Source organism: Panthera uncia (genome assembly GCF_023721935.1).
Source record: "Panthera uncia isolate 11264 chromosome B3 unlocalized genomic scaffold, Puncia_PCG_1.0 HiC_scaffold_1, whole genome shotgun sequence".
Classification (NCBI taxonomy): domain Eukaryota; kingdom Metazoa; phylum Chordata; class Mammalia; order Carnivora; family Felidae; genus Panthera; species Panthera uncia.
In genome coordinates this window covers 38,639,575-38,667,307 of record NW_026057582.1, presented here as the reverse complement: position 1 = coordinate 38,667,307, position 27,733 = coordinate 38,639,575, and the positions used below count along the sequence as shown (strand labels likewise).

Below are 27,733 nucleotides of genomic sequence, written 5' to 3'. Positions count from 1 at the left end.
TCTTTTTCTTTTTCTTTTTCTTTTTCTTTTTCTTTTTCTTTTTCTTTTTTTTCCCCTTAAAAGAATCCCTTTTTCATTTGTCTATATGGCTCTAATTTACACTAACAGTACCTGAGTAGGTCAGCAGTCAAGCCTGGTTGTCACAAAAGTCTAGGAATCAAATACCAGAATATTGAAACAAAGTATTAACAAGAGAAATAAAAGAAAGAAGTGGATTAGGAAATGTGGAGATTAAGGGAGTTAAAATCAAGAGAAGTTGATGTCTGAATGTGAATAGTAAGAGAGAAGGAGATGTCTAAGGATATCTCCCAGATTTCTGTTATGAGCCACTGGATAATGATAGTGTCCTTAAATGGAGGTAAGAACACAGCAGGAGGCATTGATTCAAAGTAAAAATGAGTTCAGTTTTGGATAGGTGGACTTTGAAGAACATCTGACCCTTGAACAACACAATGGCTTATTCATCAGAGCAACCAACTCTTGATTTCGGCTCAGGTTATGATCCCAGGGTCATTGGGATTGAGCCCTGCATGGGGCCTCATACTGAGTGTGGAACCTGCTTAAGATTCATTCATTCTCTCTCTCTCCCTCTCCCTCCCTCTCTCTCCCTTTCTTTCCACCCCCTCTTTCTCCCTCTCTAACATTCTCTCCCCTCCCCCTCTGCCCCCTACCCTGCTCATGCTTGTTTTCTCTCAAAATAAGAAAAATAAATAAATATGGACTAGATACAGTAAGAGCTCAGAGGAGGGAGTGATTTGTCTTGTCTGGGTTGGGTGTTGAGGGTCACTAAATATTCCTGAAGGACTGAACTGAAATTTGACTAGGAGACAAGGCAAGAGACAATATTTCATATACAAAGGTACATACTACATATTTTATTCAAGATACCAAAAATAGTTTACTATTACTTGTGCATGAGGTACAAAAGAGAAGAAATAGACAAGTGTCACACCCTAAGGAATTTGGAGTTTTTGCTGAGCCAGTAAGAAGCAACTGAGGTGGTTGAAGAGAGTCCAGGAAGATCCTGGGATTCACTTCTTATTGCCTCCAAAGAGAATTTTGGTCCCTCCTAGAGCCCACTGGGAAAGAGAACAGAGTCTCCTAACTTCCTCTTCCTAAAGTAAGGTTATAGTGTTTTTATGAGGATTTTAATTCTTAGCAATGATGAGGATATAAATGAGGGGTAAATGTCTCCTTTGTGCTCCCCATTTTTTTTCTTAAACCCTTTAGAGCAACGATTCTTACAACTGTCCATTGCAACACCTTCCTTGAAAAAAAAATTCTAAATGCTCCCTTTTACTATCTGAAATGAAATTCCTGTAGGTATTATACCTCACCTATGGTGCACTGATTATTTTATAACTCTAAATAATACATCTAAATTTTTATTTTTGTTCCATGGAGTTTAGATAGTGTCCCTTGACTCTCTGCCATGTTATATATTAGCGCGGTGTCCTTTCTTTCACCTGTCATCTCCTATTTCATACTTTGCATATTTCCCTGCTACACCTTTGTATTGTCAAGGTTGATAGTATTTCCTTTCTGTTTTGTAATCACACATAAGGCATTCATGCTTTATCTGTAAGATAAGTCTAAAAGTTGAAAACTAATGAATAGCATTTATAGGATAAGACTGTGTTAATGTTCACAGCAGGGCCAAGCAGTATATTGGGGCCCTAGAACTTTCTCTACACATGCAATATCACAACGTCTGTGCCATTTGAAAGGAGAATGTTTCTAGTATTCTAACATTCTGTTTGCTTTTTCTGCATTGAGTTCTCTGAAATCATGCCACATTTAGTGAGTAAATTGACATTTAATTACATATTGAAAAAGATCAGAAGTAGTGATACAGGGGTACCTAGGTGGCTCAGTTGGTTAAGCTGCCAACTCTTGATTTCAGCTCAGGTCATAATCTCAAGGTTCATGAGATGGAGCCCCGCATTGGGCTCTGTGTTGACAGTGCAGAGCCTGCTTGGGAGGCTCTCTTTCGCCTTCTCTCTGCCCCTCCCCCACTCCCTGGTGCACCCATGCCCTCCCTCATTCTCTCTCTCTTTCAAAGATAAATAAACTTAAAAAAAAAAAAAAAAAAAAAGAACTAGTGATACAGTTGCATAGTAGACACTCAGTAAATGAATGACCTGCACAACACTATTAGGGAGAAAAAGGCAAGAGGAAAATGATGGAAAGCACAAGAAAGAAAAGAATTTCAAAATAATAAGTGCATTGCAAATGGCCAAGTTTCTGAAAGTTGAACTGTATTTGAATAACTCATGTCCCTCAATCCAGATCCAAAGATAATATTGCTGCTGCTGAAACTTGGGCTTTGTACTGTAACCAGAGTTTATTAATTGTCCTATTTCATTGAGGAAAAAATGCAAAGCAGACAGAACACTGGAGTAACTAGCTGGAAATATTCCATGACTTTATGGGAAGCAGCTTTCCAAATGATTCGTGTGGAGGCCAAACTCTTGGTCTAGCCAAAATAGCACTAAAGTGTGCCTTGATGGTACATTAAAGAAGAAATTTTCCCCCAATTTACTTGTTAAGATTTACAGCCTTTCTGCCTCCTCAAAACATAGCATTGATTTCTTTAATATCAAAAAATAATTTCCTAAAATAGATTGCTAATGACTGCTTTCAGTTATTTACTTAAGGAGGATTGTGCCAAGTACTGCTTATATGGTTTCCTGTAAAAGACTGAATTAATTTTATAATTTTCATAATTAATGTTATTCCTGTTTTGTAGAATATGCTACTAATGTGACTGGTCATTACCACATCTTATTTTGATATCTCTTAAAACATTTTCACTTTATAAATAAGATATTAAAACATCGATCATACGAAAGAGCAGAAAAATGTACCTTATTTGTGGACCAAATGGTAATAATTAAATTACTAAACACCAGAGAAATTAAAAGTTGCAGCTTAAATAAACCTTATCAGATATTTAGTGGAGAAAATGAAACTATTGGGGGGTTGGGGGGTATGGTTTTTAAAATTCCACCACTCCATTATAGTCATTGTAGAATATTTGAATTCCTACCCAAAACAGTAAGATAAAGAAGACTACACAATCATTGTTACCAGTTTATAATTCATTCCCTTCTTTTTATGTTTTTTACTTTATAGATCATATTCTAATCCAATTGTTTCAGTCAATATTGACATTTTTCATGTTATAAACATAGTTTTTAATGGCTACATATTACTCTATCAGGTATACTTAACTATAATTTAACCACTTACCATCGTTGAACATTTAGGTCATTTTTTTTTTTTTTTCAGTGTAAACCTTGCATATAATGTTTTGTCTTATTTTAGGGTTATTTCCTAAGATGCAAAAACTCCAAGGGGTCCAATGTTATATTTTAAAGCTCCATTGTTCAAACTGCATTCCAAAGGTCACACCAGTTTACACTGTAACCAGCATCTTAACTGCCCAAATGCCAGAACAGAACTTTAAGAATATTTCACTAGGGTTGTTTTGGTTTATAAGTTGAGATGATCCAGAAAACCATCAAAAAGAGAATATGTAGGGATAAAGCACTTGGCTGACTGTGTACATATTTTAGTAAAGCCTCAATGTTAAGCCAGAAGCCATTATTCATATCCGTGATGTCTTAGACATGGGAAAATGCTTCTAATTTTTGCAACATAAAAGAAGTATGATGACAGTGACAAAACCGAATGGCTAGCCAGACATGCTGATCTGAAAGATAGAGTGAGGATTTGAACATTGTACTCAGTTTCCATTTAGACGTCTCAATGTTTTTCACTCTGAATTTGGGAGTTTGCTGTATTTAGACATATTTTTGTAAAACCAGAAAGTAACAGAGAGCAAGTTTGAGATTGCTAAAATGTATGCCACTACTGTCAGAAGTTGCGATTACATTTATCTTTATTGAGCTATTAGCTTGATTATATTTTCTGTAATAAAGGTTGTGTTGTAATATAAAAATTAAGAATAAGTGTTTAATTTATTTGGGTAATTAAAATACAAATTCTTTTTGGAATCTTACAGTGTTACAACTTTTGCTTATGGGAAAGTTACTTGCTTTTCATGTTTACTAAATATGCAACCTATACTTGTTTTCTGCTGTTCAAAAGTGAAACAAACCTTAAACTTTTGGATCAGTATCATCTTGATAACTTGCTCATTGACTGAGAAACTCTACATAGGTCATTCTAAAAGCAAATTATTCAATATATTCCCATTTGTGACACTGAAAAGCCTCCTTGCTTTAAATTCTTAGAAGGGAAGTTTTTCTTAAGAAAGAATGGATAATTTTAACTATAACATAAAAGAAGGGTGCTAAAATTGAACAACGATGTTCCTTTAATCTCATGCTTCAGTGAGAGATCAGAGCCCTTCTGGAGACTTGGTTTACATACACATAATATTGAACCAAATTACCTTCTCAATGTCAAATTAGATAGAAGCTAACATTTAGATAGTTTTTCTGGTTTAATATATATACACCTAGACTTTGGAATGTTAAATTTAAGGAATAACCCTATATAACATTATAAATATTTTAATAATTTGTTTAGGAAAATTAAAACAAACCAGTAAAGATTTATTGATAAAAATAATTATTAATTTTTGTGAACCTCAGAGAAGTGGGGTTCTTCTTGAGTAATTAGTGTGTTTGAACTAATGCAGCCTGGGAGGTGGTCAGATCACCTTGGAATTTGCTGAGTTCTACTTATTTTAAGAAGACTCCATCCTTAGAGACCGTAAGTTGTCAAAAGTCCCTCAGAAGTGGTTACTTCTGCTTTAAATTTAGTGTGACCATCCAGTAGCTATAAGGTAGTAGTGGAATAGCTTCCTTCCTTCCCTTTAAAACTTGGCACACAAATAGTTTTGTGTAAAAGTAAAAAATTATAATGTCTCTTCACAGCTGTGACATCTTATGAAGATCTTGGACTCTTTGCATTTGGATTACCTGGAAAGGTAATTTTTTTTTTCCTTTACTGTCTCCAAAATCTATACAGGCATTTTTTCCCTTCCATTTCTAATTAAAAGAGACAAGTATATCCAAGAGAAAGAAATTCAGGGGAATGAAAGGAAACGAAGGGAGACAGAATGGTGGGAGCAGGAAGAGAGAGAGAAGGAATCTCTCTTTCTATGTGCTTCTGGAATCAATAAATTTAACACTTAAATCTATTTTTCACCCTAATGAAGGAGAGGGGTGATGTGAATAATTTTAAAATTGTAACAATGACCTGTTTTAAGTTTTTTTAAATTAATTTTGGTAACATTAACTAATCTTCATAAACATAGGGAAAAAAAGAAGCATAGAATTAAGATTATAGCATGACTGTAAAACTAATCATTAGATTATATCATTTATAAGCTGAACAATGCTAAAAAATTATATAGCTATTCCCTCTTTTATAGGTGAGGAAATTAAGGCCCAGAGAAATGAAGGGGCCTATTTGTCCACAGTTACTTAAAGCTAGTATTACGTTGTAGAACTTCAGACTCTAAATCAACTGCTCTTCTTCCTCAGAATAGAAATAACAGCAATATTAATTGGGCATTGACTTGTGATAGGCACATTAAACTAAACTGAGAGGTAGAGAAAACAATGTCTTCTTCCACAGGTAATCAGGAGTTAAATATTTTTGTTAGTTCTGTAGTACTTTATTTTTGAAGATCTATCGTACTTCGAAAACCCATTTTCATGTGGGTTGCAAATAGGACTTTTTCTTTCCATTGTCAATCTGTTGTTTATGTTTTTTGTTTGTTTATTTTGTTTGTAATCTTAAAGGATACAGTATCTGTAGATGGCCAAACCCACTTCTAAGAAGTGAAAATGGGAGGAAAAAGATCTAGCTATGTAACAGGGGAAACAACCCTGGATTTACATTCACATTAACTTTGTTCTTAACATACAAAAGGGAATATCTAAATCATGCTATGTAGCCTCGTAGTTTGGACTGTGTCTTAACAACCTGCAACTTGAACAAAATGAAGAGTATGTTACTTGCAGGTAAAGGGTTTTGTTAATCATCCTAGTACCAGTTTCTCTTTCCTAAAGGTCGGGATGTTTGGTATAGTCATGGTCAGTTTCCTGCATCCACTTTAACCAAGCGAGAAGAAAATGTTATTTATATAAGAAAACTCTTATTAATTTAATATGATCTATAAATATGACTCTAAGCATTATCACTGTTATTTCACTCTAGTATTTCCTGCATTCCTTGAATAGCAGCAGAGTCTAAAAAAGCATGGACTATTGGGAGTCCCCTTTTCCTAAAACTCTAGATAGTTGCATTATCATTATGTATGCACTCAGTCCTTAGTAGGCAGGTACATAGAAGATTCTCTAAATGAGGAGTTGTTGTTTGTTTGCTTTTTTTATATTTCCTCTCCACCTCCACAATTGGGTTCAAACTTTCCTATTTCCTTCTTTCCAGACATGATACAGATATGGATATGCCATAAGATAACATTGCTCTGAGAATTAAATATTTTTAAGTTTTTTGGACTTTTTAAGAAAGATTTTAAAAATTGTCTATAAATCCATTTATTTGCTCACCAAACAAATATTTATCAGGTCAATACCATCTGCCATGCACTATACTGGTATACTAGTAGGCTGTGAAGACCTATAGGTGGACAGACATACTGACTTTCTAGATCTTAAGTGCTTAAATGCAGCCAGAAATGGAAACATAATCATGAATAAGTTGATATTCTTTTTTTTAAATATATTAGTAGAAATCCAAATTTCATGTATGACTGACAATAGATACAAATTGCATATGAACAATAGTGTGCAAAAGTTCAAAATAGCCTTTTCACAAATAACTGTGAGGTTTTGTAATTTTTAAATGGGTTGATACACAAACTTTCTTTTGGACATGTTAGAGTGGCAACTACTACATCTTCAAAGACACCTCTCATTAATCCTGCTCTGCGAACCCCAAGTCCTCTAGGGTTTCCAGGATAGGCAAATGCCGTGCCACTGTTGGAATTTCTAGTAGAGGTGAGTCTGAAAGGTGATCTGCTCCCAGTCCATGAACTGAGTTATCCTACATAGCTAGTCCACTCTGAGCATACATTGGGGGTACAGATCCACCAAAATTCATGTGATTGAAAGGCCCAAGTGGAAGCAGAATGTTTCATCATTTGCTCTGAGTACATCTGATTACTAAGAATAGATAAAATGTCTAGAGTTCCCCAGGAATCTCATCAGAATCACAAGCCATCAAGCCCTACAAGCTGAACTTAGTCCTTAGGCATATTTTGTTTGGCTTAAATTTTTTTTATGTTTAACTAATTGCCCGCTAAGAGTTATGAAATTTTGAAAGAATTCAGTTTCTGACTTTCCTTGAAAAATTAAGGGAATGGAGAAGATCTAGCTACGTCGGATTTACTTTCTCACATGCCAACAACTGGCCAGAGCTGAGTAGTATTTGCCCCATTTTGAAAGGGGAGGAGTTCTCCGATAGACTGTGGTCTTCACAACCTTCTGTTGTCTTACACTGAGTCCGCTCTATTATTAGTGAGTTTGAAATAGTTTGCTTAAAATTTCAGGTCTGGGATGTGTGGGCTCTAGAGTTTTCTGCTCTAGACTTTTTCTGGGACAGGATGTCCCAGGCCTTGGTGTATGCCAAGCCGGCACACTCAGAAGACTAAATCATTTCCTTTTATGCAAAACAGCATCAGCCCAGCACACCTCAAGCTGTCGCAGTCTACCTCTTAAAGCAATGTCACGTTCTACCTACTAAAGCAGTGAAAAGGGGAGAAGGATACCAGATAGATTTAATTTCAATTTTTTGGTACTTTGATAACCACCAATTACTAGCTCTTTAACACTTTTAACTGTTTGAAAATGACTGCCAAGAAAATTTTCAAAAGCATTCTTTATAGTAACCATGGAACTATTAAAGAAAGGCTTTTTATGTGATGATAATTCGTTTTATGTATTACAAATGGCTGACAAAATGTATTCTTTTCAGTTTCTCTTCACTCAACCTCTACATCTGTTTTTTTTAGTAATAGTTGTTGGATTTTAATAAAATACTGATCCTTTTCTATTATTTCTTTCATCTTCTGAATATATTTGTTCTTTCATAGATGGTGGTAGCAGGCACCATCATAATTCAGAATATTGGAGGTAAGCAACTGAAAGTGAACTGCTTATGCATAAATGCGATGGAAATGATTTCTTCATTTTGGTTATTGCCTGACTATGGGTCTAGCTGGGAGCCTGAATCTCTGCAGACATAGGTATCTTCAGAAACCCTCAGTGTTGTCCTCATTACTCTCTCTCTCTCTCTCTCTCTCTGTCTCTCTCTCTCTCTCTCTCTTTTAGATCCTTTTTATTTGCAGGCCTTAGGGGACAATAGCTTCTAAATTTAGTTTCAGGTAAACCCTTAATTTAAATTCTTGTTATTGGGTCTGCAGCACACCTCTAAAGCATTGACTTTCTGTTAGTTGCGATAGTTGTAAGACACAATTTGGAAAACTCTTCAGATGATTCTAAACTATTTCCCCTCTACTTTTGTCCTAATTACCCCATTGGCAGATACTGCTTCAGAGGGAGTGATGTTTCTTGGGCTGTGAACAATCTGAGGTAGACAAGCAATATCCTCTTACAACCAAGAAATTTAAAATGACAAGGTAGTTTAAAAAACAAACAAACCTGAAACAAATAAGAACCATTCTCACATTTACCTTGTATCTTGTTTTCATTAAAAAAGACCCCAATAATTGGGGTGCCTGGCTGGCTCAATTGGTTAAGTATCTGACTCTTGGTTTTGGCTTAGGTCATGACATCACGGTTTGGGAGTTCAAGCCTTGTGTCAGGCTCTGCACTGACAGCTTGGAGCCTGCTTGGGATTCTCTCTGTCCCTCTCTCTTTCTGACCCTCCCCCACTCACACTGTCTCTCTCTCTCAAAATAAATAAATAAACTTAAAGAAAAAAATCCCAATATTGAGAACCATGTAGAAATGAAAGTTACTGTTAATTATAGACAGTTACTGACTAAATGTATTAAACATTTCAATCCAAAATGGAATATTTTCTGTCCCTCATTATTCTGTCTGATTACTAAGAACCATCACATTTTGTTTAGATTAGGTGGAACTATTGTTTGGCATTTTATGTAGAATTTTCAATCCAGGAATTTGGATCTAAATTTGTGACCCTGCCAAAATGCCTGCTGTTATATTCTTGGTATCCTTCATTTTGATCCTTTCCTTGTTCTCTAATCTTGTATCTAACTATTATTGTACATGATATATTTTAGAACTTGTTATTAGATATGAAGTTATTTCTGTGTATGCTTTTCTCCCTTACTATATATGTGCGTGTGTGTGTGTGTGTGTATATATATGTGTGTGTATATATATATATATATATATATACACACACATATATATATAATCTTTATTTTTGAGAGAGAGGGAGACAGTGTGAGCAGGGGAGGAACAGAGAGAGAGGGAGACACAGAATCCGAAACAGGCTCCAGGCTCGGAGCTGTCAGCACAGAGCCCAACATGGGGCTCGAACTCATGAACCTCAAGATCATGCCCTGAGCTGCAGTCAGATGCTTAACCAACTGAGTCACTCAGGCATCCCTCCCTTACTATATTATAATCTCCTAGGGCGAAGACTATCTCTCATTTCTTTTTGTATTTCTAGAACCTAGCACAATACCTGGGGCATGATAGACCTTTGCTGAACTGAACAGAGCTGAATATTATTTGTATGAGCTATGTCCAAGTACTTTTTAATATTCTGTATATATTTATCAAGAAAAAGAGAAAAAGGAATGGTGAGCTAGACTACTCATTAGCTTTAAATATTTGAAAAGCTGAACAAGAAATTAAAAGAAAAATGTTCTAGAAAAAGAATCTCCTAGAAAGGATTCTTGCATCTGGTAACAGATAAATCATTAATTTTCTCAACTCTAAGTATGTTGATTTGCTTACTTGCTTTATATTATAACCTTTTTAGAAAAAAGTGAGAGGCAGTCACAGCAATTTTTGATGTCCCTCAAATTCAGCAAAGCTGATAATGCTGCTTTAGTTTTTAGAATAATATCCTAATGATTTTCTTCACATTGGCTAAAAGTTTATTTATTGAAAGCCCACTAAGTAATAACTGAAACATATTTCTAGAACCATTTTCTGTTGTCTTAGCCAGATATGCATAAATCATTCCTTTGTTATAGTAGAAGTCGAAGCTTGCTCTTGTGAGCAGATCACTGGGTTGGAAGTCAGGGGCCTTGGATTCTGTGCTCTGGCTCACTCACTCTCTTGGCTTCAGTTTCTTCTTAGTTAAATTGCTGTGGGAATAGGATGGGAAACCGGGAGCTTATTAAGGTCCTTTCTTACTCCAAAATTCAAATTCCACACTTTGGGAGGGCATGTTAACTCCTTCAGAATATTGAAATATTTTTATTACAGGTAAGTTCAGTAGGAGGGTTATACTTGGTTCAAAAGATGACTTGGTCTTTTCTTAGGTGTCTCTAACAAATCTGCAACTATCGCTCTAAAAGCTTTCGTGGATGTTGTTATCAGAAAAAGGGAGTCTTGGTTTTTCAACTACCTGTCAGGGCAGCTGCTGAGCCTCTGGGGTTAGTCTCGGGACTCTGGTCTTAAGAAGTAGTTTTTTCGTTTTTTTTTTTTTTTTTTTTTTAACATTATTTTGAGATAGAACGCACGCGAGCGCATGTGCGCTTGCCTGAGCTGGGGAGACGAGGGGAGAGAGAGCGAGAATCCCAAGCAGGCTCTGTACTGTCAGCCTGAGTGCAACGCAATGGCTCAAACCCACCAACTAAACAGATCGTGATGTGAGCCAAAACCAAGAGTCAGATGCTTAACTGACTGAGCCACCCAGGTGTATATTTTTGATTGATGCAAGTTGGTTCTGTGGAAGTCCTAAACGAGTACTTACTAGACTCTGTATGCTTGAGAAGCCCAGCATACTTATCCGGGAGGTTCTTTACTATGTTGTGCATATGACTTATTTAATGTTATTTCCTCAAACTGGATTTTGCCTTTCTCTTTGTCAATTAGAAATATGTTGGATATTTATAAGATGATATGAAGTATATAGCATCACAGATAGAATTTTTGTACTTCTTACATGCCCATCTGCATGTAATTTGGTTCCAGTAGCATTTTCTGAAAGATAGGATGATAATTATTGGTATAAATGGCTGAGTTTTTGTATTGAACTGAACTGTATAGTTGAACTGTATAGAACTGAAAAATGACTATAATAGATCCTCTCTAGATCAGACATTCTACTACACATTTTAGTTGTACTTACAGCAGCTCTTCAAGGGAGATGATGTTATCCTCATTTTACAGAGGAAGAGGTCAGTGTGTAGAGGGAATAAATAACTTGCTTACATTTACCCTTTAATAAAGCTGGGACTCAACTTCACTCTCTCTACTGCTAAAGACTTTATTCTTTCTGCTGTGATATAGTAAGTGTTTGAAAATCTGTGGAAATACTAAATGTTGAGGATTTTTAAAACTCCTTGGGGATAAGAACTATGTGTTTTCATTTGTTTTCCTAACTTGACCTAATTTCTAGTAGAGAAACTCAATAAATAATATTTGTTGAATTTTAAAAGTTCTACTTAAAAGCCTAAGATTTTGCCTCAAAGAGACCATTTTATATACTACATTAATGATGGAAAGAAATTTGAAAGCCCAGAGAATGATTTGTAGATTAGAATCATATAAAAATTAAAAGGCTGAAAGTATTGAGAGTTAGATCTTATTTATATAAAATAGAATTAAAATATTTTGAAATCTGTTATTTTGAGGTTAGGTAATCATATTTTATTTTATTTTATTTTATCTTATTTTATTTTACTTTTACTTTTAAACATTTATTTACTTTTGAGAGACAGAGACAGAGCATGAGCAGGGGAGGGGCAGAGAGAGAGAGAGAGAGACACAGAATCTGAAGCAGGCTCCAAGCTTTCAGCACAGTCTGATGCGGGGCTTGAACTCACAAACCCTGAGTTCATTACCTGAGCCGAAGTCCAACGCTTACTGACTGAGGCATCCTGGTAATCATATTTTAGATTAATGCTTCTTTACTCTTCTAGTCTTTGTAACATTTAAACATTTTTCAGTTTTCTTAGGATTCTGTGCCCCTGATGAATCTATGAGAAATATGGAAGAGGAAGATCTTTAAAGTCAAAATGGTCATGAATTGCCCTTTTTAAAAAAAAAATTTTTTTAACATTTGTTTTTGAGAAAGAGAGAGCATGAGTTGGGGAGGAGCAGAGAGAGGGAGACACAGAATCTGAATCAGGCTCCAGGCTCTGAACTGTCAACACAGAGCCCGATCATGAATTGTTCTTGATCAATATTTGTTACATGGATGTGTCAGTAAAGACCCACCGTATCCCCTACATCTCTTTATTACATAAATCCAAGTAATTTGCTCATTCATTTGTGTTCTTAGTGTCTAGCATATAATAGACATTTCGTAAGTAATATTTATTATGGGAAAAAAGGAAGGAGTAAGAGGAGGGAGAGAAGGAAAAGCCAGCGGCCTGGCTTGGTGCTTCTTTAGGAGGAAGAGAATTGATCAACTGGCAAGAGCGACCATGGAATATTATAAGTGAGGATATAGCTTCTTTAGGAAAGAATTTACTGTCAGAAAACCTCTTTCCCCCAGGATCAATGAGGCACCAAGTATTAGTCACAGGGCACTGATGTAGTCTAACAAATTGATTGGAAAAATATAGTATCTTTGAATAATTTCTAAGCTTTATGATAGAAAAAAATGTGACTCACTAAATATAGCACTCTTATTCTAAGCTTTTGGAAACGTTTGCCTTTGGAATATGGAAAGCCCTCCAGTAAAATACTACTTCGAGGCAATTCCTTATCTCCTCCCAACACTAATGAATTCAGGACCTGAAATAGGCCCCAGCAATAGCCCCCGGCTGGCCATTTTGTCAGGAGCTGGAGTGACATTCACTCAGAGTCATTGCTGCTGGGACACAAAGTCGGTAAAGAGACATCTGGAAGTTTTAATATTTAATGCTAGTACCGGCAAGAGAACTCTGGCTTAGGGTTTGAATTTGGTGGGCTACTAGTAAAAAAAGGAGTAAGAACTGTAGTGGCAAATAAATGTAGGTAATTTCCACATAGTCCTTCTAGCATTTTTGCATTATGAGATTCTTTTCCTAAAAACCAAAGTAAGTAGTTAGTTTCACATTCATTTGAACTCTCAATATAGACCACTAGGTAGGCTAAAATATTGCTAGAAATCAAACAGTAAACCCCAAGTCATTTTTAGTCAAGCCAGAGAAAGTCCTGTGGACTCCTAGAAGTGCATGATAAAGTGAAGTTAGTTGATGTTTTTTCTGGTTTTGTATTTCAGTCCTCTCAAAGTGTGGAAAGGTAAGTGGCTCCAAGGAGTACGTTAAATCCTTACTTTGCTCTTTATAAAATAAGAAGGACCACTATGGCTAGCATATTCTTTATTTAGTTCTTTAAAGTCCCAATTCCTTAAAGGAGATTAAAGATTGAATCACTGCTACATACTGTGAAAGGGGAAACTAAACATTAAGTAGTCTTACTGAAACTTCCTGAAAGTGCTAGAATGATCCAGATTTTCCAGTCTGGCACAGGCCCTACAAACCTACAAGACCAACAGTCTTGATTAACACCTGAGTTTGGCAATCTGTTTTAAAAGAAACCCCACAGCCCTTGTTTGTACTCAAACAGGACAATTTCTAAATCTCATCGTCAGAAAGGTATAAATAAGATCGTTTTCAGTTGAGATCTATAAAAATTTCAAAGTCTCAGTATTTGTAAAATTCATGATTTAATGTTAGATAAATTAGAAGCTATTTATTTTTATTTTCTGCCTGTATTTTTGTTTTTGTAGGATGATGAACTCATTTTAGATGTACTAGTTTGTATTGTCCCCTGGGAGACTGGGATTGGACGTGCTGTTTCAACGCCATCTGCTGGTCAGCTCATCTGTGGACATACTACAGCTTTTTTGAACCTGAATAGTATGTCCAGAAATTCTGGGAAGCACTGCCTTAGAATAGGAAGGATATAGGAAATTTGGAAGGAGTTTTTTTTCATAAATACATACTTTGACAAAATTTACTGGCAACATGTCACTTTAAAAAGGTTTTGAAAGTAATATATTTCTTAGTAATGATTTTTTAAAATTATTTGAGTGGATAGTGGTAGAGTGGATGCATAATGTTACATTAGTTTCAGGTGTACAACTTTAAGTGATTTGACATTTTTATTTTATTTTAAAATTTTTTTAACGTTTTATTTATTTTTGAGACAGAGAGAGGCAGAGCATGAACGGGGAAGGGGCAGAGAGAGAGGGAGACACAGAATCGGAAGCAGGCTCCAGGCTCTGAGCCATCAGCCCAGAGCCCGACGCGGGGCTCGAACTCACGGACTGCGAGATCGTGACTTGAGCTGAAGTCAGACGCTTAACCGACTGAGCCACCCAGGCGCCCCAACATTTTTATACATTATTCTATGCTCACCACAAGGGTACCTACCATCTGTCCTGTTACATTGCTATTACAATATCTTTGTATTCATTATGTATTCAGTGTATGTATTCATTATGCCATTTATACCCATGACTCACTGAAGTTCAGTTAGGGGATTTTAGAATAGTAAATATTCTGGTCCCATTGTGTTCAAATTTGAGATCTTGATAAATGATAATGATATACATTTTCTTAGTGTTATGGGAGAAAATTTCCTCCATATATTTTGATTTCCATTTGTGTACAAATTAAGGAAATGACATTTTTCAGGATTTTAGAAAAAGAGATTGTGTTGTGTACTATTTTGAGTGAGGATAGCCTTTCAGTGGCATTTGGACATTTAGGAGGAATACTGGGTTAATAAGACATGTTGAATAGAATAAACCAGTTGCTATCCATGACTAAAAACATGTTTGAAGTAAAATTGAATCTCTCAGACGGAAAGGCAAACTTATTATTTCCTCCCATAGTACATCTGTTTAGGGCTGGCTGACTAATCCTTTGAGAAGTTGCTGAACTTCCTCCAAGTGCTGAAAACCTAATTCTGTTTTAAAAATAGCTGTATGTAATCTTATCTTCATACGTGTATTTTAAGAGTTTAACGAAAAGGATAATTATTTTTACAAACTAATGATTTGTTAGATCTAGATTCCAGTTGAGGCTTTCTTTCTTTTTTTTTTTTTTTTTAAGGAGTCCTGGGAAAAGTAGTCCAGAAGAATACAGGGTTTTGGGGAAGAGAGATTGGTCTGTTGTTTTAATTTTTTTTTTTTTTTTTTTTTTACATTTCAGTTTGATGTTAATATCTCAAATATGTGAGAATAGGAAACTTTCTCCTGTGAATTACAATAATAGCTGTAGATGCATTAGAATCATAGAATCATGCAACAGGGTCCCTCATGAAACTCCTTGGCTTATCTGAGAAATCTTGTACTAATAACTCTACCAAACCAGCTACAAAGCTGAAATAAATTACATTGAAAATACATGTCAAAGTGAAATCAACCTAAGTGTTTTTAAAACTTCTAACTAATTTCTTTGAACTCCAGCATTCATAAGCAATTTGTTATTGAAATGCTCATGACAGAAGAAAAAATAATTCTAGGGAGTGGTCCTTTTCATAGACTACCCTTATTTTTTCTTTCCTGTGGTGGATTCTTCTTCACTTTGCTCCTGCACTTTTCCATAATAGTTAATGGTGCAAATTTCTCAAGCCAGACTGGCTGTTTATACCATTACCACCTTGGGCAAGTTACTTCTTTGTGCCTCCATATCTTTATCTGTGAAAGAAATACCTCACAGCTTTGTGGTAAAGGTTAAATGAGGAAATAACTTGCAGATCACTTAGAATACTGGCCAGCATGGTATAGGCATCCCAAACCCAAAAGTGTTCACTGTTCTCATGGTTCTTCTCTCACAGGTCTCTTTCCCCTGTTCTGTATTTCTGGCATCTCTTCCTTCAGTGTCTTATGTTCCCAGCTCATGTGTTTCTCTTTTATGATTAGAGCAACCAATATTAATAGCTTACTACTTGCTATTGTCTAGTCAAATTTTACCCTATTTTAGTCATTTCTTAATATAACACTTGGTTCTCCGCATGGTTTTCAAAGAATACTTTCAACTTCTGTGTTTTGATTGGGTTGACAGATTTTTTTATTTCCTTCCCAGGGCAGTTTCCATTGAATGAGTTCTATTAGTTATGTTTAAAATGAAGGAGAAAAGAATACTTAGTTAGTTAATGTGGTAAAACTAAGTGATTTGTAATGGCTTGAATGCCTGTCATCAAGGTATGTCCTTTAGCACCAATCTGGCTTGGTAGTGTGGGGGCCAGAATCACTTAACTATAACCATGGCTAAAATGGATGACCCTGGTACCGCTATTAATTTAGAGTACAACATGGTGCGTCTTGTGTTAGGAGTCTATGCTGTGTATGGATGTCAGCAAAAATCATTTACGAATTCTTGCTTATGAACTGTCTCTAAGATAAGTCTTTAAGCACTTCCTTATGTCATTAATAGAAGACATGAGACAAAAGGTGTGGCAGGCAGCTGTTTGATCTAGTGAACCTTTTGGTTATAAACAATGGATGTATGAGCTCTCCTGTTGATAATTATATCTTTAAAACTTTTTTTTTTATTGAGCTAGTTGTCCTTTTTATGTGAATCTAATTAAGATGTATTTGCTAAGTTAATATATATTTGGTAGTCTGTTTTGCTTCTTCTCTGTATTATATATAATATGTTAAGGTGGTAGTCCTTGCATGGAAGTTTACTTGTGGTTAGGAAAAAATAATGAAGACAGTGAAAAGGATAGTGTCTTTGTTTTCCTTGCTTAATCATGGGGGCTTTTCCTCATCAGGAGCTCTGTGGTTTTGTAGCTCTTAAAACAAACACCAGCATTCTCTAAGAAAGAAGCAGTATTTACATGTTTTATTATATCTTGTATGCTGAGATCTCTTTTTGAGAGAGAAACATATGTTTGGTGAGTTCATGTTTCTTGAAATATACATGATTCTTCAGACTGGAATGTAATGAAATAGGACTCCCATTTGAAAACCAAAGAGTTAAGGCTACAATAGAGGATAAAAGTGATCAAATGATTAGCCAGGGGCTAATAGAAATTCTGGGAAGAATGACAGATTGTGTATTAGAAAGAAATATGATATCATATTCATTGAAGCTTTTACAACTAAAGATCTAAAAGAAATAATAGAAAATTACTGAAAGAGATGAATGTCTGAAACTTTAGAAACGCACGTGGTGTTGGATTAATCCAAGCAAGAAAGACTGACGGGCGGATAATAAATTACAATTGTATAGGAAGTCTGCATTCCTTGTGTTCAAGGTACTTTTGTCTCTTTTTTTTTCCTTGCAAGATATATTTAAGCAGCTTGCCAGTTGCAGAAAATTCAGCTCATGATTTTCAACATCATACCATATGTGTATGATTCTTTGGAATAGATAAAGTATTATAAACAAGACCCCAAATCCTTGAGTGAAGGAGGTTAATCTAAACCTTCCTTCTGTTCTGTGCCAAATTGATAGCATTTTTCCTTTTGAATGAATGATACAGAACACCTTTTCACATACAATCAATTGCAATGCCCCAAAACTAAAAGAGTTTGAAGAAATGTCCTGTACTTCTGTTGGGCAAAAAGCTATACTTCAACAACCATACTAATGCGGGAAAATAAATAGTCATAAACTGGAAAATGTGTGTATACATAATGAATTTTCATTGAGGAGAAGTGAGTATTTACTTAGCTGTTCTAAATTTTATTTTGCCATGGGTACGTTACTTTACTAAAAAAAATTGTGTATGTGTGTTTGCATGTAATTATTGTCTATCTTCATATAAATTTATGTACAAAATAGTATATTTCCTTTTTTTCTTTCTCCAGTGGTCACATAGTACTGTAATAATTGTGGAGAAGTTCAGCTACATTTACACATGTTGTTTGAGAAAAATGCATTCTCCTGTTTAAACATTTGAGCCTTTTAATCAATTTTTCACCAGATTTTTACCATTCAGACTTGGCATTCATTTGTGTTCTTAGTTTTTGTAGGTCCAAGGAGAAAGTAAAATGTTTCCTGAAGTATAAATAAGTAATAAAATTAACGTGCGTACAGAGTACACTCTTTATTCTTCTTGGACATACTCTTGTTGGCCCTTTTTTAATATATACTTAATCTCTGGGGGAAAGAGAGATTATTACTCTGTTAAACTGAAGTTCTGACTCTAATCATCTGGGTTTCTATGTACTTAAACATGTAAGCTTAAACTCAAGTATTTACATATAAATGAGTTCTATGTTCTGTAACCATATTAAAATATTTCCTAATATATGATGGAAGGTTTATAGGATTTTTTTTATAGCTGCATCAGAAATGGGATCATTATTAAAATGCTTTAAAAACTAGTTCTTTCTTGGATCCTGTCAGATCAAATGTAAGAAATAATGCTAGCTTCAGGTTTTGATTACATAATACAGATGAGCTCTGTTAATAAAATGGAATAAAAGTTGTAAGTTTTGTCCATTTAATATGCTTAGCAGTTACCACTGAATCTTTTCTAATTAGTTTTAGAGGACAATTAAAAATGTAACTCATTATGCACTTTATTTTTATTTTATAATAACATGTGCATAATGTGTTGGGGGGAAGCAAAGAAATGGAGAGGAAGGGAGTGAGACTTCTTTGGGTGTGGCGGGGGGGGTCTCTCTCTAGTACTTATTAAACTCCTGTTTCTGTATCAGTTGTTGCTAAACTAACCTCTAATGCCTTGAACAAGGTTGATAACATACAAACGTGTGCAAAACATCAAAAAATTTTTCATTTATAAATTCCCTGTAATTAAGACCCTTCCTTTTACCTAAATAGTTTGTCTTGGGTTTGAAATGTAAACAAAGCATCTATAATGAGCTACCAGTTATTCTCTACACAGTTATTTATCTCCATTCCTGGTGTGTATATACCTTTGGGATAATGCAGTATGAGTTAATCTTCCACATGTTGTCAAAGCCCTAATGGACATCTGTGTTTCTGTATAAATTATTCTTTAAATGGTTAAGAAGTATAGAATTCTAATAGAAACTGTTTTTATCTTTTTTTGCAGCTATGTCATCATATCTTGTAATTATTAAAACAGAGCTTCCTGCTGCTATTTCAGAATTTTTGTCAGGAGGCCATACTGGGTAAGAAAAAATATTTCCCATTGTGTCCATTAATTTATTAATTCAATAAGTATTTATTCATGATGTGGCATATTAGGCAAAGACAGGAAAGAACTGTTTCTTGGAGAAGAAAAAAGGAGAAATTTCTTCCTTCAATGAAAAAATGAGGTGGGGAATGAGGGTTAGTGGAAAGTCCTGCCCGTAAAGGTCTTAAACAAAGGAGGGGAGTGGTTAATACTGCTGTCGCTTTTCAGCAAACCACAGTGATAAAGTTACAGCCACACTTGTGAATTTCTATTCTAAAGCAGGGTTTGAAAAAATAAATGGTTTGCAGGGATTTAATTATTTCATTTCCTGTTTTTTAACAATATTATAAACAATACTAAACCACATTATACTTCCTTTCTCCCTTATTTAAAAAATACTGGGTTCTAAAGACTATTGACTCATCTCTTTTTATGGGAAAAAAACAATTCTGTTTTTCCTTGTACAGGAAAAGAAACTTTGCGAAGAATAAACTCGAAAAGACAGAATAAATTCTTTTAAATGTCATCAAGTTATTTCACATAATTTCTAAACCATAATACGAAAACCTATCAGACTTTTTGATGTAAATATTTGGCTGTTGTGCTCTAATATGTGAACTTGTTCTGGACTGAAGGGCAAGTTTTCAAAATTAACTTTTTAGCTTTTGCAACTTGGCTTCCATGAAAAAACTCTACTTAGACAACTGCAAATACCTATTTATAAGGAAAGTATGGTGTACTTCAGATCTGAATAGGAATCGAAGTCCTGCATGATTTTTCATCATCAGAAACTATTGTGCCTTTGTGTAGTACTTTACAGTTTATAGGGTTTCCACATTAATTATCACATTTGGTGTTCACAACTGCCTCATCTACAGCTTTATCTAGTTACTGTTACATTTTATGCTCTTAGTTTGATGAACAATTGCTATAAGAAATAGCTGTATTAAATTCACTTTTGCATCGCTGTGAAAATAATGAGGACAACTTCTATTCAAAAAAATTCTATGTGACAGCTTTATTTTAAGGTTTAGGGCTAAGAACTCAAGGCCATGAGAAGTAGAATCAGGAATGTTAGACTAAGAGTAAGGAGACATGTTCTATCCATGTGACATTCAATGACCTCAAGAAGTTTTACTTCTTTTGGCCATATGACTTAATACTGTGGTTTGGGTTTCTTCACCTGGCTTAATGGGGGTACTAGTGTTCTTAAGAACAACTTCTTAAGAAAGTTGTTGATATGATCAAACAAGATATTGTATATACAAATGCTTTTTGTAAGCTGATAGCATAGTGTAAATGTGGGGAATTAAGAAATTCCATAATTTTGTGTGTCAGATATACCCGCAATTAAAAATAAAGAAATTTCAATAATAATAACTACATGAAAGGTGAATTTGCCCTGTTTGCTCTGCCAGGAAGGTCAGAGTCAAATTTGAATGTGTTGCATAAACTGTTAATCCTAATAGTTGTCACATGTGCTTTGCCTTTTTCTTGCTCCTGAATTTGGCAACTTCTGTTTAAATTTTTATTGTCATATGTCTTTGTGGAAAGAGAAGGGATAAAAATGCATATAAAATTTTAGAAATAATTAAGGTAGCATAAGACAGAACTGCCATTAAAATTTAGGTCTTCTTTCTGTAAATGCGATACTTTTACCATAGCTTCAATTTAAATCAATTGCAATTTGGTTGGGATTTTTTTCTGGTTTGTCTAAAAAAAAAAATAATAATAAACTCCCATCTTATTCATCTTAGTGGAAAATTGATTACAACGGTATTTTTATATGTCAGAAATTGATTTTTAAAACTATACTTCAAAATACTGTGGCCAGTTTGTATCATCTCGGTTTTGGAAAATTGCACATCTCTTGGACAGCCTCATCTTGTTGTACACGAAATGTACATTTGCTTACTTGGGACTTCAGAATTTTGAAGAACATTAATAAGAGACTATATTAGTTGGTCAGAATATAGATAAATCATTAATCTTTAAAGCTTGATGCTGTAAAATAATTAAGAAACAAATGTTATGGTAATTAACAACTGTCTAGGACAGTGTATTTTAAAAGTTACGTAGCACTATTTCTTCTGAGTCAATATGATATTGATATGCTTTTATTTTAGGGTTTGACAATAAATTGCAGTTAAGGTCTTTCAGGTGTGCTTATTTTCTGTGAGATTTGATGTACCTTTGTGAAATATAAACCTCTAAAAAGATGTTATCAAAAAGAAACCGTATGTTCACAATATTCTGATTTCAAAAATTACTGTTAGAAGTCAGAAACTATAATACTTAATCCCAAACTTGTATGAGGCATTGGTATTTTTCACAGAATAATTTATATTTTAAAAATCTATGGCTGTTAAAAGTTGGAAGCTCTCTGTTAACATTTAATGATCTTGTCAGGGGAATATGATTGACACAATTAAGTTGTCTTGCATTTGAGTTACATAATTGATATGGGATGTGAGTAAGATCCTAATTCAGAACATATGATACTCTTGTTCCATTCTATTCAAGAATGAAATTAAAGCAACTTATAAATAAATCTGGTTTTCATTAAAATATGGAAAAAAGCATCTGCATGCCAAAGCATTTGCAATACAGCTAAGGATTTAAACTCTATATTTCATACTTGGAACATTTTTATCATATAGGATTAAATCCACAGATCAAACAAGTTTTTTAGGAAGTATAAAACTTTTTACTCTAATTCTTTTGGCTTAAAGGAATGTATATTTAGATTACAGTAGGAAAACAGGGGTTCGGTTAGATAATTCTTTTTCCCCCTTAGGAAAAAATTTAAGGTTAGTATATTCTTCTAAAATTTTGATTTATAAAAGATGCTTATTTAATAGGTGCTTTTTGAGATTATGTTTTACTGGTTTGTATTTCTCAGGCTGGGTTTTATTTTGCAAGTTTAATCACCTCTGTTCTTTGGAAACTATCCATCGCCAAACACAACTCAGTTGACTGTGACATGCACATCAAATCTAAACTAACTTTACTGTGCATTACTATATTGCCTTATGGTTGAATGGTAAAGAAAAGCACTGTATTTGCAACTGGCTTTATTAATGTACCTTAAGAAGAAATGATTACCCAGTAGCCAAGCCAGGGATAGAGAAATTATATTTTGCAATAAAGTTTTATTTGTTTGTTGGTTATTTATTTATTTACTTTGAGAGAGAGAGCTTACGCCAGGAGGGGAGGGCCAGAGAGGAAGGGAGAGAGAATCCTGCACTATCAGCACAGAGCCTGCTGTGGGGCTCGATCTCACGAACCGTGAAATCATGACCTGAGCCGAGATCAAGAGTTGGACACTGAATTGACTGAGCCACCCAGGCACCCCAATAAAGTTCTTTTTATATCAGGAATTTAAAATCCAGTCCTGTGAAAAGGACAGTTTAAAGGAAAGCACCGTTCTGAGAAAAAGGAGGCAGTATCTGAGGCATGTGTTAGTATCCACTAACATACCATAACTGTGATTCTGAGGGACTGCTGGGAGGAGGTGACATTGTCTTTAGTCCCACAGTTAAGTGCTTTGGGCAGTCTCATGGCTTTTGGACATGAGTGAATTGTGGTCTGATATAATTGTAATACGTTATGTAAATTGTATAAGTTATAAACTTCAGGACTTAAAGTGTTCCTTTATTCTTACACAAGAGAAAAGAGTCTTCGGTCCTAAAGATCAATATGCCCTGTGCACAACTCCACCTTCGTGACAGTAGGAACAGCAGAACTGTCAGATGGAATCTGCTTTGGTGCTCCTTTGGGTCTTTTTTCTCCTGACACTGCAGTGGTCTGGGTCTGATATTGGGTCCCAGAAGGAGCGTGGTTTTAGGCAGAGAGCCCTGGGCTTTTTGCAGTTTTCAGAAATTTGGTGGCTAGGTGTTCCTCAATGAGGGATATTTTGAAGTTCCCATTTTGACACTTGAATTCAAGAGTGACTAGAAGAGGAACATGCCCAATATCATTTTGTATTCTTTTTTTTTTTTTTTTGACATTTATTCCTTTTTTGAGAAACAGTGTGAGTGGAGGAAGGACAGAGAGAGAGGGAGACACAGAATCTGAAGTAGTCTCCAGGCTCTGAGCTGTCAGCACAGAGCCCTACACGGGGCTTGAACTCATGAACTGTGGGATCATGACCTGAGCTGAAGTCGGACGCCTAACCGACTGAGCCACGCGGGTGCCCCGTCATTTTGTATTCTTAATATGTGTGCTCTTAGGTCCTCCTGCATACAGGAATTGAGAGGCATGTGCAAATGCAGAGAACACATCTTTGGGTCCATTAGTGCTAGAAATACTTGTGCATAGGTTTTTGGGTTCTGACACATGCATTTCCTAAAGACATGAATTAGAGTGAAAAAGGGAAAGGTGTCATCATGGTGCTATTTCTGCTGCCGCTCCTTCTTTTGCTCTATTTAAGAGGAAGTTGCTGGCACCCAACAATACCCAGGAAAGATACGTTACAGAGGACTTCCTCTTAAACCAGGGTACAAAAGGATACAGTGCACGATGAAGTCCATGTCGGAAGCCAGGGGTGGAAACGCATGTAGAGGAAAACCTTTTCTTTCTTTTTTCCTAAACTGAGATATAAATAACCTATGACATTGTATACATTTAAGGTGTACAACATGTCAGCACACTTCTATATTGCAGTGTGATTACCACAATAGTGTTAACTAACCCCTCCATCACGTTCTGTTAAGGATCTACTCTCCTAGCAACTTTCAGGTATACATTATTGTTCACTACAATCAGAAGGCTGTACATTAGATCCCCAGAACTTATTCATCCTCTAATTGCAAATTGTACCATTTAACCAACATCTCAGTTCCCTTGCCCACCCCCACCCTCACCCCTGGTAACCACCATTCTACTCTGTTTCTGTGAGTATGGCTTTTTTTGATTCTACATATAAGTGATAAACGATAATGATCTTTTTTCTGCCTGACTTATCTCACTTAGCACAACACCCTCAGAGTCCATCCATATTGTCACAAGTGGCAAGATTTCCTTCTTTCTCGTGGCTGAATAATATTCCATTATTCCATATGTATATTATATATATGGCATATTATGTATGTGTGTGTGTATATATATATAGATAGATAGATACATATATACACACACATATCCCACATCTTTATCCATTCATCTACTGACAAACTCTTAGGTTGTTTCTATATCTTGGCTATTGTGAATAATGCTGCAATAAATAAGGAACTGCAGCTATCTTTTCCATATCCTGTTTTCCTTTGGATATATCACCCGGAAGTGGCATCGCTGGATCATATGGTAGTTCTATTTTTAATTTTCTTAGGAACGTCCGTACTGTTTTCCATAATGGCTGAACCAATTCGCATTCTCACTAACAGTGCACAAGGATTACTTTATCGCTACTTCCTCACCAATACTTGCTATTTCTTGTCTTTTTGATACCCATACTAACAAGTGTGAGCTGATATCTCATTGTGGTTTTAATTTGCATTTCTCTGAAGATTAGTGATGTCGAGCTCCTTTTCATATACTTGTTGGACATTTGCATGTCGTCTTTGGAAGAATGTTCATTTCCTCTGCCCATTTTTACATTGGATTGTTCAATTTTTTTTTGCTATTGCTTTGTATGAATTCTTTATATAATTTGGATATCAACTCCCTACCAAAGATATGGTTTCCAAATATTTTCTCTCATTCCATAGATTGACTCTTCGTATTGTTTGTTGTTTCTTTTGCGGTACAGAAGCATTTTAGTTTGATGTAGTGCCACTTATTTCTGCTTTTGTTGCTTATACTTTTGATGTCATGTCCAAAAAATAAATGCCAAAACCAATGTCAAGGAGTTACTTTCCTATGTTTTCTTGTAGAAGTTTTATGGTCCGATATTACACTTAAGTCTTTAATCCATTTTAAGTTAATTTTTGTGAGTGGTATAAGATAGGGGTCCTTTTTATTTTTCTGCATGTGTTTATCCAGTTTTCCTAGCACCATTTATTAAAGAAAATTTTTTCCCCATTGAACACTCTTGGCTCCCTTGTCAAATGTTAGTTGGCTGTATATGGACACAAGAGTTGTTTCTGGGCTCTGTTATTTGTTCTGTTGGTCTATGTGTCTATTTTAAGCCAGAACTATGCTATTTTGAATGGTATAGCAGCTTGGTAGCATAGTTTAGGATCAGGAAGTGTGAGTGATGCTTTGTTTTTTCTCTCAGGATTGCTTTGGCTATCTGGGATCTTTTGTGGTTCCATACAAATTTTAGGATCGTTTGTTCTATTTGTATAAAAAGTGTCATTGAAATCTTGATAGGGAATATGTTAAATCTATAGATAGCTTTGGGCAGTATGGACATTTTAACAAATTAATTTTTCCTATCTATGAACATGGACAGGATAGCTTTTCATTTGTGTCTTTAATTTCTGTCATCAAAGTATTACAGTTTTCAGTGTATTGAATTTTCACTTCCTTGGTTAAATTTATTCCTACATATTTTATTGGTTTTGATCCTGTCATAAATGGGATTGTTTTCTTTATTTCTTTTTCAGATATTTTGTTGTTAGTGTATAGAAATGTAACTGGTTTCTGTAAGTTGATTTTGTATCCTCCAACTTTACTGAATGTGTTGATAGTTCTAACAGTTTTTTGGTTGAGATTTCCTGTGTATAAGATCGTATAATCTGCAAATAAAAACAGATTTACTACTTCTTTTCCAATTTGGCTGTCTAGCTAGGACTTCCAGTACCATGTTTAAAAAGAGTGGTGCGATGAGGGGGTGGGGGGCGCCTGAGTGGCTCAGTCGGTTGGACGTCCGACTTTGGCTCAGGTCGTACTCTCGCAGTTCGTGAGTTCAAGCCCAGCATGGGGCTCTGTGCTGACAGCTCAGAGCCTGGAGCCTGCTTCAGATTCTGTGTCTCCTTCTCTCTGCCCCTTCCCCACTCATGCGCTGTCTCTCTCTGTCTCTCAAAAATGCATAAACATTTAAAAAAATTTTTTTTAAATAAAATTTTAAAAAAGAAGAGTGGTGAGATTGGGCACCCTTGTGTGGTTCCTGATCTTAGGGAAAAGCTTTCAACCTTTCCCTATCGAGTATGATGTTAGCTATGGGTTTGTTGTGTATGGCCTTTATTATGTTGAAGTATGTTCCTTTTATACCTAGTTTATTGAAGCTTTTATTATAAAAGGTTATTGTATTTTGTCAAATGCTTTTTCTCATATGTCGAGATGATCATATGATTTTTATCTCTCATACTATTAATGTGCTGTGCCACATTTATTAATTTACATATGTCCTACCACCCTTGTATTGCAGGGATAAATTCTACTTGATCATGGTATATGATCTTTTTAATGTGCCACTGAATTCAGTTTGCTAATATTTTTTTGAGGATTTTTGCATCTGTATTAATCAGGAATTTTGATGTGTAGTTTTCTTTTTTTTTTTGTAGTATCCTTATCTGGCTTTGATATTAGAGTATTCTGCCCTTGTAAAATGAATTTGGGAGTGTTCCCTTCTCTTCAGAGTTTTGGAAGAGTTGGAGAAGAATTGGCATAAATTCTTCTTTAAATATTTGGTAGAATTCATCATTACAACTATCTGGTCCTGGGCTTTTCTTTGTTGGGAAGTTTTTGATTACTGATTCATTTTCCTTACTCATTAGTGCTCTATTCGTATTTCCTATTTCTCATGATTCAATTTTGATGTATGGTTCTAGGAATTTGTCCGTTTTCTTTTCTTTCTTTCTTTTTTTTTTTTTAATTTGAGAGTGCAAGTGGGAGAGGTGTAGAGAGAAAAGGAGAGAGAGAACCTTAAGCAAGCTCCATGCCTAGTGCAGAGCCCGACGCAGGGCTCAGTCTCATGACTGTGAGATCACGACCTGAACTGAAATCAAGAAATAGATGCTTAACCAACTGAGCCATCCAGATGCCCCTATCCATTTTCTTAATTTAACAGGATGGGAGACTTTAGCTACATGGTACAAAAAGAAGATGCATTTTCACTAACTGGGAATTCTGAGAGCATCTACCATATGATTTGGACAAATAATCCCTATTGTCTTTGATACTCTAGCTCCCATATTGGCATGAATTTTACTTTGTTACTATTGTGCGTGTATATATATGTATATGTTTCAGTGAAAAATGATTACAGGAAATTTAGAAAAGACAGATAAAAAATAAAAATCATACATAATACCATCTCTTACCTAATCATGGTTATTTCATTCCCTTTTAATTTTTCTCAAGCTTTTTTAAACATAGTTAATAACCATATATTTTATACTTTTATCATTTCCATTTCGCTAAATTGTCTTTTTTTTAAAGCTGCATAACATTCCACTGAATATGCTGTTAATTAACCTAATATTTTCTATTGTTAAATATATAGGACTTCCTGCCAGCTTCTTAATATTATAATAATGTTATATTCATAGTTTCATGCACATAGAATTCTTTATATTATAGATTATTTTCTTAGATTACCATATTTTTATTGCTTTTGC

The 27,733-nt window shown here is 35.0% G+C and overlaps 1 protein-coding gene across 5 annotated transcripts in view; it reads left to right on the top strand.

Moving 5' to 3' along the window:
• The window catches only part of SLC38A6 (solute carrier family 38 member 6), a 73,004-nt gene that overhangs the window by 10,316 nt on the left and 34,955 nt on the right, over positions 1–27,733 (top strand). For all 5 annotated transcript variants that reach the window (XM_049611525.1, XM_049611524.1, XM_049611523.1 and 2 more), the window contains exons 4-6: positions 4,908–4,960; positions 8,096–8,135; positions 19,146–19,224. In XM_049611525.1, the coding sequence (XP_049467482.1) occupies positions 4,908–4,960; positions 8,096–8,135; positions 19,146–19,224 (172 nt within the window). The remainder of the gene's footprint in view (positions 1–4,907; positions 4,961–8,095; positions 8,136–19,145; positions 19,225–27,733) is intronic.